We start from the raw sequence: 16,627 nt of genomic DNA on the forward strand, positions 1-16,627 counted from the left end.
AAAATATTTGAGTGTACACGCACTTGTCAACACCGTCCATCGATTGTCATTCAACGAATTGATGGTGGTGGTGGTGGCTGATGTTTCCGAAGGAGCATGATTGTCAGCATGCTAAAAAACAAAATCAGTTAATTGCTTAATTATTAACAAAATTTGTGTGACTAATACTTCAAACATCATGAATGTATAGGAAAATTAAAATGACGATACAATAACATAACTTTAATTTCGTGTAATGTTCACATGGGTCTTCATATTTTTTTTAAACTTATATTTCGATCTCCATTAACTAACAACTAACATTTGGAAAATTAATAATTTGCTGATGAAAAAAAAAAACTTAATTTAACAGAAAAGTGTCACTTTATTTAGTTGTAACTTCTTATGACACTATATTCATAGATAGATAAAGCTGTCAAAACGGGTAATCTGGCCCGACCCGGTTCGATCCACCACAGGTTGATGATTTAGTGAGTCAACCAAACTTGGTTCACTTTTTAGCGAGCCAAAGAAATTTGAACCCGGCCCGACCCACCACGGGTTGACGGGTTAAACGGGTTGGCTCACGGGTTCACTTAATTAAAAAAAAATTTATTTTTTTATTTTTTTTCAATCAAATTTAAATTGTAATTCTAATCAAAATCTAAATAAACTTTAATACAATTCAAATACAGACCAAAATAAAAAAAAATACAAAGTATTTATGTGTTGGATAAAAAAACAACATAACATGACCCAAATATAAAATCTAACTTAATAAAAATAAATAAAAACACTTGTGTGACCCTTTTATCTGCGGATTGGTGAGCCAACCCGGCTCACCACGGGTTCAACCCAGATGAGCCAGGTTCTAAATGAGTCGGGTCAAAAATCAACCCGTATTGAAATTTGTAAAAGAATTTCAACCCAACCTGATCCAAACTCGTGATGAGCTGGGTTGACTCGCAAGTTCCAACCCATTTTAACAGCTCTATTCATAGAGAATATTTATGTTTTAATTTAGTTGTAACACATTTATGTTTTAATTTATGTTTTAATTCATGGAGGATGTTAGTTTATATGTCGAATTGTCTTTTCATAACAATATTAGTATTATAATATTTATTATTTGACTATCAGATAAGTTAACATTAATATTTATATATTTTTTCACAGTTTCAATGTAGAAATTTAATTAGCAATACTTAATAAATTGTACTAATATGTAATCTTTTAAAATAGATCAATATGTTTTGCAAGACAGTTAGTATAGTAAAAATATTTGTTTTATTAATGCTGTTTCAATTATTAAGAATGTGAAGATATCACATATAAGTTATGCATGAAACATTTACATTGAATAGTAAGTAAAATACTCTCTTATTATTCCTTTTGAGATTTTTACTTTCTAACGTCACAATTAAATTTATTATAATACAGTTTATTGACTTTATTTGGCTGTGGTGAGACTATTGATATTTGGTCTCACATTTTAAATGTTTACTTTTAAAAGATCGACATACGAGACAAATTAATATAAGATTGATATTATCTTCAGTTTAAAATTTTAAGATAAAATATATATATATATATATATATATATATATATATATATATATATATATTATCTAACTATTATTTTTACACAATTAATGAAGGACTTAGATTCCCTAATACACTTTCCATTTGCATTAAATTACGAGGAAATGGTTCATTGAAGTGGTGAGACCAAACCTTATTTTTTATGTTTTGAAATTACTATTTAATTTGGATGGATGTGTTTGATCCACAAGTTTGATGTGGTGCGGAATGAAGAGATATCCACATAAACATAAATACTTGCATGTAAACAAATGTCTTATCCCCACTAGGAACGGTGATATATGGTAGATGTATGGTACCACCTTAGCTTTATTATTTTCTGTAAATAATCAAACAAAACATAAAAGTGAAATTTAACATAATTGTCCATTGATCACAGTATAAACGTTTAAATGAAAGTCTCAAAAGCCTGGTACGCTATAATTTGTTGATAGCATAATTTGAGGTTTATGGCGTAACAAGTTTGGGTTGGAGGTGTGTAATAAATTTGAATTGTCTGAACAAAAACGACATCCCAAATGAGACATAGGAGTTTCTCATTTATGGGTGGACTTATGTGACATGTGCGCGCAAGTGGAATGAGGTACGATACGAGAAGTGTTATATTAAAAACTCCAATTTTCAAAGCACACAGAGGAATGGAATGGATCTCACTCAGTTTTGAACTAACATGGTTCCCTTTGGATTCTCAAATAGTTGGCACCCAAGTGTGCTCTGTTATGGACCACATTCCAGAACTTCACTCTGACCAAACCCACATGACTTTTAATGTCCACTGCACCCTTACTACCAATTCAACACAACAACATTAAGTGTGACATGATGTTTAAGAGAATAATGTTTCAATTCAAGAGATTGCAACATTGTCTTCAAGTGTTTCTGCCTTTTTCACATTACTTTCATCTTTATTTGTGGTCCACTTCCAAGTGCCACTGCACCCTCTCTTTACATTGTAATATATTAATTCACAGTGAAAATTTTGGACTTGGAATACAAGTGACTTTGCAAATCAAACACAAACCTAATTTCTTCATCGACTACTTCATCACATGTGGTAGTCACATATATGGGACCACTTTAATTAAACCAAATAACGGTAATAGTAATGAATCGGTTACAATTTAAACCATTAACCTTCAAAACTCCAAGTTGTGTCCATTTTTCTGTGGGGCTGATGCAGGTCCATATATATAAGTGTTGCTTTCATTCTTTTTCATCATAATCGCTCGTCTACGCCTGCATCCTTTGTTTATCACCGAGATTTTTATATTTTGACAAAGTTTTTGTTAATAAAATTTAACAAATTTTTCTTTTCAAATCAATTTTGTTTTCTCTTTCAAAGTTAATCGAGTAATTAACCAAACCAATTGAGTGTTGTCATCGACATTGTTAAAACTATGTAAAAAAATCTTAGTTAAAAAATTATTTTTCTTATTATCATAATAACCGTTTCGGTTTTGAAAGAAGAAAGGTATGATTAAAATATTTAGACAGTTTTAAAATTTCTAAAAGTATTTTTTATTAATTTTTTAAAATGCTGTTGTGGGATTGAATATTCAAAGTTTTATAATTTTCAATTACATTTTTATTTTTTAATTTTTTATGTTAATCGGAATAACGTGACTACTTTGTATTATTATAGTTTGTATTTCATATTTAATAAATAATTTAATTTATTTAAGTTATAAGTTTTTTTTTTTTTAAATTTAATCTTTGTTATATTTTTTTGCTGTGTTAAGTATTTAAATTATTTTGTTTTTTAATTTTGTCTTTACCATTAATTGGGTAAGGTGACTTTTTTATTTTTCAATCTCAAGTAGAACAGCAAATTTAAACAATAAGAAAAAAAAATGAAAATGCGGAACCTGATTATTGTTATAAAAGGAAACTATATAGGTTTTTCTAAAGATAGTTAATATTTTTAAATTTTATTTTTTGTTGTTTAAGTTGGTGGTGCTGTGTTTGGAAATAAGCAATATCTCTTTGATATGGTGAAAAATATAAATCTTGATCCAATAAAAGTAAATTTTTAATACGGACTCAATTCAACGTATACAAATTTACGAGCTTAAAACGCAATCAAACTGTTTTATTTTATATATGGAAATGTAATGACAATGCAAAGTCAAAATCATATCATATCAATCTACTGCTAAATTAAATAACACATGAATCAGTTGAAAAATAAGAAAAAAAAAAGGAATACAAAATAACGAAATATTATAATAAAAATAAATAAATTTATGATAAATACCAACTCAAGCGGAATATCACAGTCAGATAAGTTACGATGAAGTTTACTTTTATTTCTAGATTTGATAAATATTATACTACACAAAAATAAAATCCTCGTTATATATGTTTTTCTACAATATTACTATTAACTACAAACGGTAACAGGTATATATCCACCTCAGAGTTTCACCGTTAATGGTGAACAGAGAGCCGCCGTTGACGCCTCCCCATACCCTCGACAAACTAAACGTCACGACCTAACCTCCGGAATCCACATCTTCCATAGTCATCACGAGCAAACGCCAATATACTCGTTTATTTCTCAAACCCAGAGCTATATCAAATGAATAAATATAAATAACAAAATAATATCATTATATCAATAAAAGTAAATAGGGAAGAAATAATTAGCTTTCTTCATTCGTCGATATGTGTTAGAAGAAATCAACTTTAGATGAATTTCATTACTTTAAAATATTAATATTAATTTTGACTTCCGGAAAACACATTAAGTTCACTCAACGAAAATAATATTATTATAATTAATCATTAAAACTATAGATATAATGCATCCATCAATTTACTTGTGCTAGATTACAAAATTAGACAAATCAAAGATTCAATAAGGATATAGTACTTTATTCATTTAAATTTTAAGATTTTATGAGTGCTTTTTCTTATTAAGTTTTTTCCATTTTTTTCTTTTTCCATTTACAAGTACGCTTTTAATATATTAGGTGTCAATGGTGTAGTTTGATAGAGACTAGTCCAGAAACTAATAAATCATGATTAACCTATATACGGTTAAACACCGAAATTCTTGATCACGCCATAAACATTTTGTTGGTACTTAATTCAGTATATTTAAATTAAATATATTCTAAAACAACTAACCTTTTAAATATGAAGTTTATTCAGACTACTATCGTTTAAGAAAATTAATAAATCATTATTTATTTTTTTCAACATTAATGAAAACGTTATGTGCTCAAATATATGTAAAGGTTTGATGACAACAATTCATAATAATAATACCTGAAGTAATGTGCACAAAACTAGAATCTAATTCAGATGTTTTCCAATAATAATGACTGATCAATAATTAATTTATACAAAAATAAATGCAATATCTTAATTAATGCATGAATGTAATATATACATAGGAAAGTTTCGTAAAGTTTGAGCAACCCTAAACTAGAATTTGAAGTGTGGAGAGCATAATCCAGGCGTGGTATAATTACTAAGATGATGACCAAAATGTGAGGCAGACATGGTAGGAGTTACTTAGGACCATCCTCAAAATGCCGTCCACACGTTAATGCATTATGCATCCATCAACCTTTCTCTGCAAAAGACATTAAAGTGTTTTGGTGACCACCGGTGCGGTGTAACATGTGAGGAACACCGTGAGATATTGATGAGTAGTTAATGGAGTTACGAATGGTGAGGTGTTATAGTTGAAAATGACAGTGCCACAAATGGTGATAGAGTTGACATGTGAATGGAAAGTAGTTGAACCAGACCTTCATTCAACTTTTTCATGGGATGCTTTAGATTCCAGAGAGGAATTCAATGTCTCACCGTTCATCGTTCATCCATCGATGTGCCACATTTCTTAAATGTCCAACAATCACAAATTATTCCAGAATTTCGATGAACCCTAGCTCCTCTGAAAGTTAGTTGTCATGTGCCCTTACGCTGGGAGCCATAGATTTGGCGTTGAGGTGTTTTTAAAGAAGAAAAAAGTCAATGCTATTGTTGAAAGAATCCAGAATAGTGCCCCAACCTTTAATTAGCAAAGAAAACATGTAAAGTCATTATTATAGTGATTCGTGTATACATGTATTTATGATACACTGATATTTTAAGATATTTTATTCATATTTATTAATGAATTATATAATATATAAAATAATAGTATTTTTATGAATATAATAACTTATAATTTTTTTATGTTGATAATTTTAATACATATAATTTTAATTTGAATTCACCAATAACAATCGTTTATTTATCATGTTTCTAAAAAATATTGTATAACTTTTTATATGCATACATAATATATCGTATATTATTATTTTAGAAATAAGTATATAGAATCATATCTAAATATTTATCGTATTTGTTCATATAGATATAAACGTATACATGTTAGATACATAGGCACTACTTTAATTAACATAATATATTATTACTATAAAAAAAATATATTTATACATTAATAAAAAATCTTAACCTTTTTCTAAGTAATATTATTTATATTTCGACGGATTTATCTGCATGAACGAAGATAAAGAAACTCATTTTTATTTTGTTAAAACTATTAATAAATATATGAACAAATTTTATTTTGCCCCTAATCCTATTTATTTTCTCCCTCCGCATATTGTCATACTAGGATCTTATATATATATATATATATATATATATATATATATATATATATATATATATATATATATATATATATATATTATTGAAAAATTACGAAAAGTGATTTAAGAAAATTCTATAACAAATATAGATAGTATACTTGTTCTAAATCATGGGATTTTAATTTTAAAATGTATGCACTAACTAATTTGGATTTGAATCTAAATCTTAGATTTGATCAAAACTTCATTATAAATTTAACCTAAAAAAATTGGTAGAATTTATGTTGAGTCTTCTTTCTAAGGATTGACTTTGTAACCTTACTTGTTTCAGTGGTTAAATGATTTGACTTTAGCGTAATAAATGGAATATATATCAGATTGGACTTTTAATTTTAAATATGAATTAAATTTGGACCTTTTCAGCCCGGCTCAAGCTTTGCTCACAAAACATTTGTGCTACATCACCCTTCACCTTTTTTTTTTAATCAAATTGAATCAAGTTATATATATATATATATATATATATATATATATATATATATATATGTTTAATTAATCGTAAGGTACCCAGTTTGGTACTAGAGTGTCAAATTGGTACCCGCTTTTGAAAAAATGTCAATTGCATCCCAACTTTATAAATATTAGTACTTAATTTTGTAAAAATATTTATACTTAATTATTTTTAATCTTATAAAAAATGGATTACAAAAATATTTTAATTATTAAAAAAAAAATTGGGTCAAAATTGAATCAGATACACATACTTAGGTACTAAATTGAAACAAAAAGACATATGTGGGGACCAAATCAAAATCAACACAATGACATCTAATAGTGACACTGACACGTGGCATTACAATGCCACGTGGCATTGACAATGCCACGTGTCACATACAGGGACTTGACACGTGGCATTTTTAATTTTTTTTTAAAAAAAATTTAAAAAAAAAATTAAAATTTTAAAAAAAATTAAATATTTAAAAAAAAAAAAAAAAACCACAGATTGACACGTGGCACGTTGACTAACGGCGTTAGTCAACTCTGTCTGGAAGGGACCTAATTGAAGCAATTTTCAAAAGTTGGGATGCAATTGACACTTTTTTAAAAGCGGGTACCAATTTGACACTCTAGTACCAAACTGGGTACCTTACGATTAATTAAACTTATATATATATATATATATATATATATATATATATATATATATATATATATATATATATATATATATATATATATATATATATATATATATATCAACGAGTTAAATTGTTTAATGGAAAGTAGTGTTCCAATTTTGAAAATGAATTAAATCTAAGTCCATTTATGGTGATTCGATCATTCTCAAGATTTGCACTTAACACATAAAATTTTATAGATTAATATTTCGTCCGGCTTAATTTTCATTCTAGAAATCTGAAAAGAAGTTAGATTTTTGGGCTTTATATTGCCCACAACATGCTTTGAGCCGGTGACTTGTCCAATTCGAAAAAGTTAGATGAAATATAAATTTCATTTTTAAATTTTAAACACAAAATAAACTGTAGTTTTAATTAAGAAATAACGCTTAAAATTTTGTGTTTATCCCAATCCAATTTGGTACTATAACTTTTACTTTAGGAAATAAAGGTTCGTTAGTGTGATGTAAGAGGTGGAAATCATTACCCATAATCGCAGCAGAATCTGAATTTGACTACTCCATCAACTTTATAATGGCCATGTCACCAAATCCTTTAATTTATATTAACCTGTTGAAAATGAAGTGAATGAAAAGAAGTGCTTGATTAAAGAAAAGAACACCCCACATTTTAATAAATTAATATAGGCTTTTACTCTGGAAGAAACGACAAAAGAAGTTGATAAAATATAGGAAGCATCCACGTGTGATTATAATGAATTAGGATTAGTATCTTTTATGTTAGACCTATAGCAAGAATTAAAAAATAAATACCTATAGAGACAAGACCAAAAAGACACTAACACAAAAAAGGCCTTTAACGTCACCCCAATAACGTCTGTCTAAAAAAAGCCCAACGTTAACAATGAGCGGTGGCATTTTTGTAAATAATGAGACATTTTTAACGTCTGACGTGGAGCGGGCAGACGTTACTTAACGTCTGTTAAAAAATACCCCGACGTCACTCAAAAAAGGACGTCAGCCCCCAGCTCGACAGACGTCCCTTGACGTCGGACCAGCGCGCGCCAGACGTCACTTAACGTCGGCCCCTACCACCCCCGACGTCACTTAACGTCGGACATAACACCTCCGACGTTAAGTTTCAGCTTATCTCTGCGCGAAACGCAGAAACCCTCGCGCTGTTCATCGTTTCCGCGAGAGTTCCCGCCGGCGACGCCATTTCCGATCCCCTCCAGGTGAGTTTCGAAAGGTTCTCGCCATTAAACTTGTTGGGGTTTAATTATGGGTTGATTTTACGCGTTTTGAACCGATTATTTTCCGTTTTCATCCCCATTTGCAGCGTTTTGAGATTCGTCCCACTTGCTCTTCGTTCCCATTTGGCCAGCAGTGTGCGGAGACCCTAGACTTCCTCTCAAAGTTCGTCTTTCTTGTTTCTTTCTTTCTAGGGTTTTGTTCCTCTTTGAAGACATATTTAGACTGCTAATTATATTTCTTTTACTTCTTTGTTGCTTAATTAAACTTGGACAATGTTTTGAAGGTCATTTTACCCTTAACAAGGGCAAGCGAGTTCCAATTGTTTTCTTTTCCGTAACTTTGTTTGGGTTTGTATACACAGATGGCCCGTACGAAGCAAACTGCTCGTAAGTCAACGGGAGGAAAGGCTCCTCGGAAGCAGGTTGCAACTAAGGTTCGTCGGAAAATCTCAATAAATAACCGTTCTTGATTTGATCTTGGGGTTTAAATTTTATGTTCAATGATTTGATCTTGGGGTTTAAACTTTATGTGATAGCATTAATGTTTGGTCTCAAAATTTACATCCAGGCTGCACGTAAGTCTGCACCAACCACTGGTGGTGTGAAGAAACCTCATCGTTATCGTCCTGGTACTGTTGCTCTTCGGTGAGTCTTAAGTGTCTTTCATTCGTTTTCCTCTTATAGTTTATTTATTCCTGACTATGGTCTCTAATGATTATTGTTTCTTTAAACAGTGAAATTAGGAAATACCAGAAGAGTACCGAGCTTCTGATCAGGAAACTCCCCTTCCAGAGGTTGGTTCGTGAAATCGCTCAGGACTTCAAGGTATTGATCTGTCGTAATTGCTATCTATGTTCTGTCTAGAATTGTGCTGAAAGTATTATGAAATTGTTCTGGGAATTTTCTGATTTTCAGGTGTATGGATGTTGCAAAAACAGTCAATTTTTTTTTAAAAAAATGGAGCAGTTTAACGTCTGTCAGAGCCCGTCAGACGTTATTTAACGTCTGACCGTACCAGGGCCGACATTATTTAACGTCTGACGGGCTCTGACAGACGTTAAACTACTCACGTTTTTTCCACATTTTAGCGCGAAATTGACGTCTGTGTCACTAGCCCCGACGTTGGATAACGTCGGACTCTTAAAAGACCGACGTCAAGTGACGTCTGCTCTTTTTTCCGACGTTATTTTGACGTCTCCCGATACGACGTCGGTGTTTGGGCAGACGTCAAAGGTCGAAAATCTCGGACGTTAAAAGGCTTTTTTGTGTTAGTGAGACGAACATTTAGCTAGCTAGCTTCGCAATTTGGTTCAATAATATTGTTGTCGTTAGCAACACAACCCAAGTTTTGGAACTGAATGTGAGTGTTGTTGATGATTAATTAACCCTTTTCATATGGATGGTGGAGAGAATCATTTTGAGTCATTGGGAAGGAACCTTAGTGTCTAGTTCCGGAGGAACATCGATGTAGTTTTTGTTTCGTTATGTGTAATCTAATCACTTTAAAACCCTTTTTCTGTGATGCAATCTTAATAAATTCTAATTTTCAGAAAAGAGGTTTTAGTTTGCATAGGATTTCGGTGAGAAATAGGTAGGTGCTGCCTGGGTTTACCACTCATCATGCATACGTTTCTTTGCGGCGGAACCAAAACTCGGTTCTAATCACGTGTTCTCACACAGTTAGATAATTAAAAACTAAAACCTGTAGCCTCTTCTCACTACTGTTAAAAAAATTCACAAAACAGTTAACTAAGCATTTTCAGTAGAAATTATGTTTAACAGTTGTTCAAAAATACATATTATATATATATGAATTGTTTAAAATTGAAAAAAAAGTTTATAAATTAAAAAGAGTTGAAATCAAAGAGTGACAAAAATTGTCTGCATGATCATATATGGAGAAGTAGACCTAAGTACCCAGAAATTTTAACTTGGCATGATGGGCAATATGCTTCAACAAGGAAAAGTAAAGGAAAATAAAATAAAATAAAAGGTAGCCGTAAAGATCTTAATACCATAAGGTCACTTTCCAAGCAAATAAAAAGGGTCAAGTTGATAAAAACAATCATATACTTAATACTTAAAGCAGGGTTTGAATATTCTTTTACCAAATCAAGTGCAAACACTTTTTTCTACGAGCCAGCTTTTTATAGTGTGGAGAATAAAGATGATAATAGGCAAGATTTTATATAAATATAAAATGCGTTTGTTTTTATATTTATATGTTTCACTTCTTACTCATTAATCATATCTATTGCAAGTTGGGTATTTTTTTTTTTCACCTGGATTTTGGATATAATTTATTTATTCTATGATTAAAAGTTATTATTTGTGACATGAAATTTGAATATGATTAAAGCTAGATAAAGTTAATATAATATAGTATTTGTTAATTATTAACACGAACCATGCAGAGAAGATTTTCAAAGACAAGTCCCAAAGTTGTCAGCATTGACATGAACATGGAGCCTTCAAGAATATGGGTCTATAGGCCCAAATAACGCAGGCACGGGCCAGGCAACTCAGAAGCCCAAATAGTAGTCGAGTTGATGAAGGAATGTAATTGAAGAAAAATTAAAAGTAAAATTGTATTTTCGAATGGCCCATGCAGGTCTCGAACCTGCGACCTTCGCGTTATTAGCACGACGCTCTAACCAACTGAGCTAATAGGCCGTTTGAATATATAATTCAATGTATTATATATATTACTTAAAATAAGAGAGTAGTGTTGCAAAGACTGATACACCCATGCATGTGAAACATGATTCTTGCCCACCCCGCCCACATTTTATAGTTTGACGAAGAATTTTGAGAATTTTCACATGCTTGTTGTCCAATCCAACTACAGTGTTCTCCGTTCTCAAGACATTTGCAAGAAACAAGTTGCGTGCGTGTTGCATGGACACGTGGTAGAACCATCATCTGTAACCAGTAAACTCACTTCATTTTATTCCTCCCTTCTGATAATTTTCAAAGCTCGTAATATGAATTTACGATCATATGGCAACAAATTTGCGTTGAGTTTTTTATTTTTCAGTACGAAAGAAGCTAAAATGTAAACATGCCCACTACCCCAACTGCCACTATGTTCTTCCTAGCCATTATGCCCATGTGATTGTAGAATGTTATTTTGTCAAACTTATGATTTATTCAAATATTTCTTAATTGCCGGTCATTTTGTCTACAGCTTTTAGTTATTTCATTTGGTAAACCTCATTTCGTGTTGCCAATTTTTTTTTTTCCTGCAGATTTATTTGTTGGTATCAGCTAGCTATATAGGCCCAAAGTTCCCTTTTTTTTAATACGCTCAACCCAACAGTTTGCAGAAATAAATGATGTTGAATTGTAAGTGTGAATATGAAATTGGAATGGATATCAAAATATAAATTAGATTTAGTGTTTAAATACTAAATATAAATCTACAATGTTTTAGAAAGAGTGTAATATTTATTTTATTTTGTATGGTTAGTTTATAATATCTTGATATTTCTCTACATTTCATTTCTTTTATTTTTAATTATCAATAATCACATTACAGCTAAAAATCAAATAATACTTTTTATAATATGAAAATCGTAATGAATCTCGTTAATGGTTTAAATATTTAAAATATATATTTAACAATTATTCTCAAGGTTTAGAACCTTGTGACAATAATGTATATATCTAGAGTATAATTAGCTACAATAAATATTGTTCCCGCATTAAGTCTTTAGTGGAACAAGTTCTTGACTTGAATCTAAATTTTCTATTGATTTTTTTTTGTGTTATTTTCTATTGAACATTAAAAATACATTGTATTGATACTTTAAATATCTTTTTAATATATTTTAAAATGTTAAAATTAGTCATAATCTATATATTATAAAAACATAATAAAGAAGCAACACAAAAAAACTCAACAGATAATCAATATATATATCTAAAGTATAATTAGCCACAATAAATATTGTTCCCGCATCAAATCTTCAGTAGAACAAGTTCTTGATTCGGGTTTAAGTGAATTTTCATTTTTCACATACATCAATATTTCATCGATAGTGGCAATTACCATATTTGAGATGTATTAAAATCGATCTTGATATCTCTCAGCAATGTAAAATTATTAGATATCGAATATTTGAGGATAAAGAAAACTTGTTTATAGTCTATATTTTGTTTTTTTCCTTCGTAAGATTTATTATGATTTTTTAAGAAAATTATGATGAAAACTGTTTGGTGTGTTTGGATGAAAATAGTGACAAACATAAGGCAGACAAATTGATTTTTGTGTTCATGGTTTTCAAATGAGCGGTGGTTTGTGGAGCCCTTGTGTTGGTTCTGAAGGGGCAAAATTACAGTAGCAATTCGTGCCTCTTTACGTTGATATCATTATTTCAAATGTATAGACAAACGTGGATGAGACTAAGTTCCCAAGGAGGTCCATGTCCCAAACTTTGAAAACTTTAAAATACCAGTGTTTTTATTTTTCAATTTCAGTAGCACTAAAAACAAACTTTTAAAAATGAATGTGAGTGCATTAATGGTGACGGTTTCATTGATTAATATAAGTTCAACACAGCATCCTAATGCTTATTTCTCTACCATAATTCATTTTCATAGCCAAAAGAATGACGTGCACAATAACATAACTACAGATTTTAGTAATGGATCATAGTTTACTGCACCCATTATGGAACCATCATTGCAGACTTTAATGATGATATTTAAGTTTATTAATTAGAAAGAGACCCCGAATACGTTACCACGATTATGGCCATAATTTTCTTTTCTTTTTATGTGTAACAAAATAAAATGTAGCCGTAACGCCTAAACTTTTCTCAAGAAGAGACAGTTTTCCAGAACCCAAGGGTTGTAATTAAGATCGCAATTGCATGTTTTACTATCAGATCATTGCTCTCTGTTCTTGCTAGCAAAGTTCTTGGCCTCTGTTTCGTGCTCTGATTGTTCTTAATCTCTTGAAACAACAAAGGTGGGTTAGGTTAAATTGAAAATTATTTCCTAGTGAAGCGCGTGGTTGTTACCGAGGAAGGAAAGAAAATAGGAAATGCAAGAAGAAACCAAAAGGAATCCAATCTTCTCTGTCCGACCCGTTGAAAACATGGATATACTTTATTAATGGAATACGACATTATACAGAGACGTAACTCTGCTAAAAGCACCGTTAATATAATTAAGACTCTGAAAAATAAATTGAAAGGGACCCAAAAGTGGAAATCAAGCACGAAGCTTCTTGATTCCAAAAAGAAAAATGCACTTGTTTGCTGTGGAAATATACTCGGTTGACGATTTTGTAGTGGGATTAACTATTTTATTCAAGCTGGTCACCTTAATTCGAAAAAGACATTTTCTCTGTAGAAAAGAAAAAAAATATGAATAGTAGAAAACTGCTAAACATAAGTCAATGAATAACTGTTGCTCACGTTTATCAATGAAACGTGAAGTTAACAAACCACAACCCATTTTTATTCGTGCTTTATACTAAAACCATATTGCTAATATGAAAAGAAAATCGTAACATCAGAAACTGCAATAGCCAATGACACAACAAGACGGTGATCCCCATCTAACTTGACGAAATGCAACAAATACAACCCATCTTTGACGCGTTTTTCTCTGGCATTTTTTGAGTTTTGACACGCCGAAGTGGAAGACCACTGTTTTTCTAAACTATAATAGTAAAACCAAAACCAAATCCAAAGCCCATTCTTCCTACAGCTTCAAAGCACTAAAAACGGGTAATGAGATATTATTATGCATTAAAGTGAATGACTTTTTATTAAAAAAATGATGTCATGGAAACAATTTATTCTAAGGTTCGCGACACAGAAAATATAGAGTTGACGGGTAAGAGAGAAAGAGTGAGAGATAGAGATAGGTAATGGATCCGAATTCTTCCCAAATTTGCATTACATAATATCATAATGGAAAAAGAAAATTGGATTGCAATTTAATTTTCTCTTGGCATTACTAGCGTGTAAATATTAAGACTGTGTTTATTTAAAACTTGTTTGTACAGACCAAACTAAGTTGCAGATGTAGAAGCCAAAAATGTGAGTATGAGTATACATGATATATTTCCCCTGAACAATGACGAATCCAAAGAAAGCATTGCGGATAACCCACAACAGAGAAAAACAGAACCGTGTATACATACAAGAACTACCACCACCTTTATACATTCAACTACATGTCCCTAACCCCTATATTATGGTAAGTTCTCCCATGCAAAGAATATAAAAAAAAACTGAAGAAATAAAAAAATGTTGAGACTTGAAGAATGAAGAAATAGAAGTGAAGGTGGTGATCAATGTCCAGCACCGGGGCTAGGAACAGATTGCAGAAGAAGTCGATCGGTGGTTATTAGTTGACGCGCAATGAGTTTCTCATCGACGACGGTGGAGTGGCCTTTTCTGCTGGGCGTGGAAGATGGGACGGTGCCTTTGGGAAGAGAAGCGAAAAACAGAGATGGGTGAACCGTGGTGGTGGGTTTGTGAGGTCCGAGAGGAAGCTTTCTGCTTTGTAGACAGGAAGATAGGGAAGCGAAGAGAATGAAGAAGAGAAGCAGATGGGAACGAAGGGGTGCCATAGAAAGTGGAAAGTGAGAGAGGAGAAAGAGCAGAAATGATGTTTGTTTCATAGATGGAATGAGGTTTTTATAGGATAAGTAGATGGAAGGAAAGACAAACTTGGACTTCAAGTTTTGTTGAAGCATGGTCCCTTGCCAAGTCAAGAGAAAGACGGCAGTACCCAAAAGCAGGTCGAATGAAATGGGCAAAAATATTATTCCAAAAAAAAAAACGACAGGATTTTGGAATTTGGTTGATAACATTTAAGTTACATTCTGTTAATTTTTGTTTTTCTAGTTCAATATCAACATTCTGGAAATTGATCATCATAAATTACGGTGGTAACCACTTAGGTTTTAGTTCTTTTGGTAGGATGAATTTGGGAAGAATAAGAAAATCAATATGTTTGGATTCCAGAGAATGAATATGTTTGTGTTTTTTTTAAAAGATTCAGACGATAAAATAAGTGAATTTAGAAATAAATTTTAGCTAATGAATGATTTGATTAATGTGATAGATTTAAGAAATTGTAAAAAATAGATAAAATTTATAGTTTACCAAAATACCCTTGATAGTATTTTTAGAATGATTTTGTAATTTGATATGATAAAAAATTTAAAATTAAATCATCTGAATTTAAAAATTTATAAAAAATTAAATAAAATGAAAAAAATTACAATACAATTTTGTATGAATGAAAAAAAAATTAAAATTAAAATTAACATTTATCACCATGTATACTCATAACACCGATTACGTAACCGATGTAACACACTCACAACACCAATATCGTTACATAAACGCATGCACATTCACTCACATCATCGTATTGGTTATGTAACCGATGCACATATAGTCACATAAGACACCAATTATGTAAGGAAAATTATCTTTTGACAATTTTTTTTAACAAACTTTTGACAAAGTTTCTACAAATAGAATTAAATAGATTAGTTTTTTATTTTTTAATCAAAATAAAGTAATAATTGTAATATTTTTTTTACTTAAAAAGGTAATTTGTCAAAAATTTGTCAAATTTTTTTGTTAAACTATCATCTTCCATTATGTAACCAGTACAGACACACCATCTTATTTCACACACACCAATGCACACACAAAATTCAACATTGATTCATCCACAAATGTCACTCACCTTCGACCTTCAACCTCAGAGAATACAACATTATATTGCAATAAGGGATACGGTAAATTGAAAATAGGAATCACATGCAAAAGATAAAGTGATAAAATGGAATAATCACTCTCAAATCTTCGATGTCTAGGAAGATGAGATAATCGTTATATCCCGTAAATCCGCCTTTCCTTATTGCTACACATCACCTAAAAAAACACGTGAATTTCGTAAAATCATCTTCGTAAATATGTGATAAAAGTAACATCGGTCTAAATAAACAGTGCGTTAATGTTGCGTTAATATTTGATGTGTGATTTGAAGTTTTTGATGTTAATTGTGTG

General features: G+C 30.9%; 2 protein-coding genes and 1 non-coding gene across 3 annotated transcripts; 1 reads left to right on the plus strand and 2 right to left on the minus strand.

The window, feature by feature from the left end:
- The first annotated feature begins 8,928 nt into the window (after positions 1-8,928).
- On the plus strand, positions 8,929-9,467 carry LOC146885923 (histone H3.3-like). The gene is made up of 3 exons (XM_085675274.1): positions 8,929-9,016; positions 9,151-9,227; positions 9,317-9,467. Exons 1-3 carry the CDS (start codon positions 8,945-8,947, stop codon positions 9,444-9,446), a joined length of 279 nt encoding a protein of 92 aa, XP_085531400.1. The 5' UTR covers positions 8,929-8,944; the 3' UTR covers positions 9,447-9,467.
- A 1,714-nt stretch (positions 9,468-11,181) lies between these two features.
- Positions 11,182-11,255, minus strand: TRNAI-AAU (transfer RNA isoleucine (anticodon AAU)). The gene has a single exon. It is a non-coding gene; the product is annotated as a tRNA-Ile (tRNA).
- Positions 11,256-14,554: 3,299 nt separating this feature from the next.
- Positions 14,555-15,236, minus strand: LOC146885924 (uncharacterized). Its single transcript, XM_085674629.1, has one exon. It carries the CDS (start codon positions 15,220-15,222, stop codon positions 14,890-14,892), a length of 333 nt encoding a protein of 110 aa, XP_085530755.1. The 5' UTR covers positions 15,223-15,236; the 3' UTR covers positions 14,555-14,889.
- Between the last annotated feature and the right edge of the window lie 1,391 nt (positions 15,237-16,627).

Source organism: Vigna unguiculata, chromosome 6, assembly GCF_037176805.1.
Source record: "Vigna unguiculata cultivar grain cowpea cultivar isolate G323 ecotype 2 chromosome 6, ASM3717680v1, whole genome shotgun sequence".
Taxonomy (NCBI): Eukaryota; Viridiplantae; Streptophyta; class Magnoliopsida; order Fabales; family Fabaceae; genus Vigna; species Vigna unguiculata.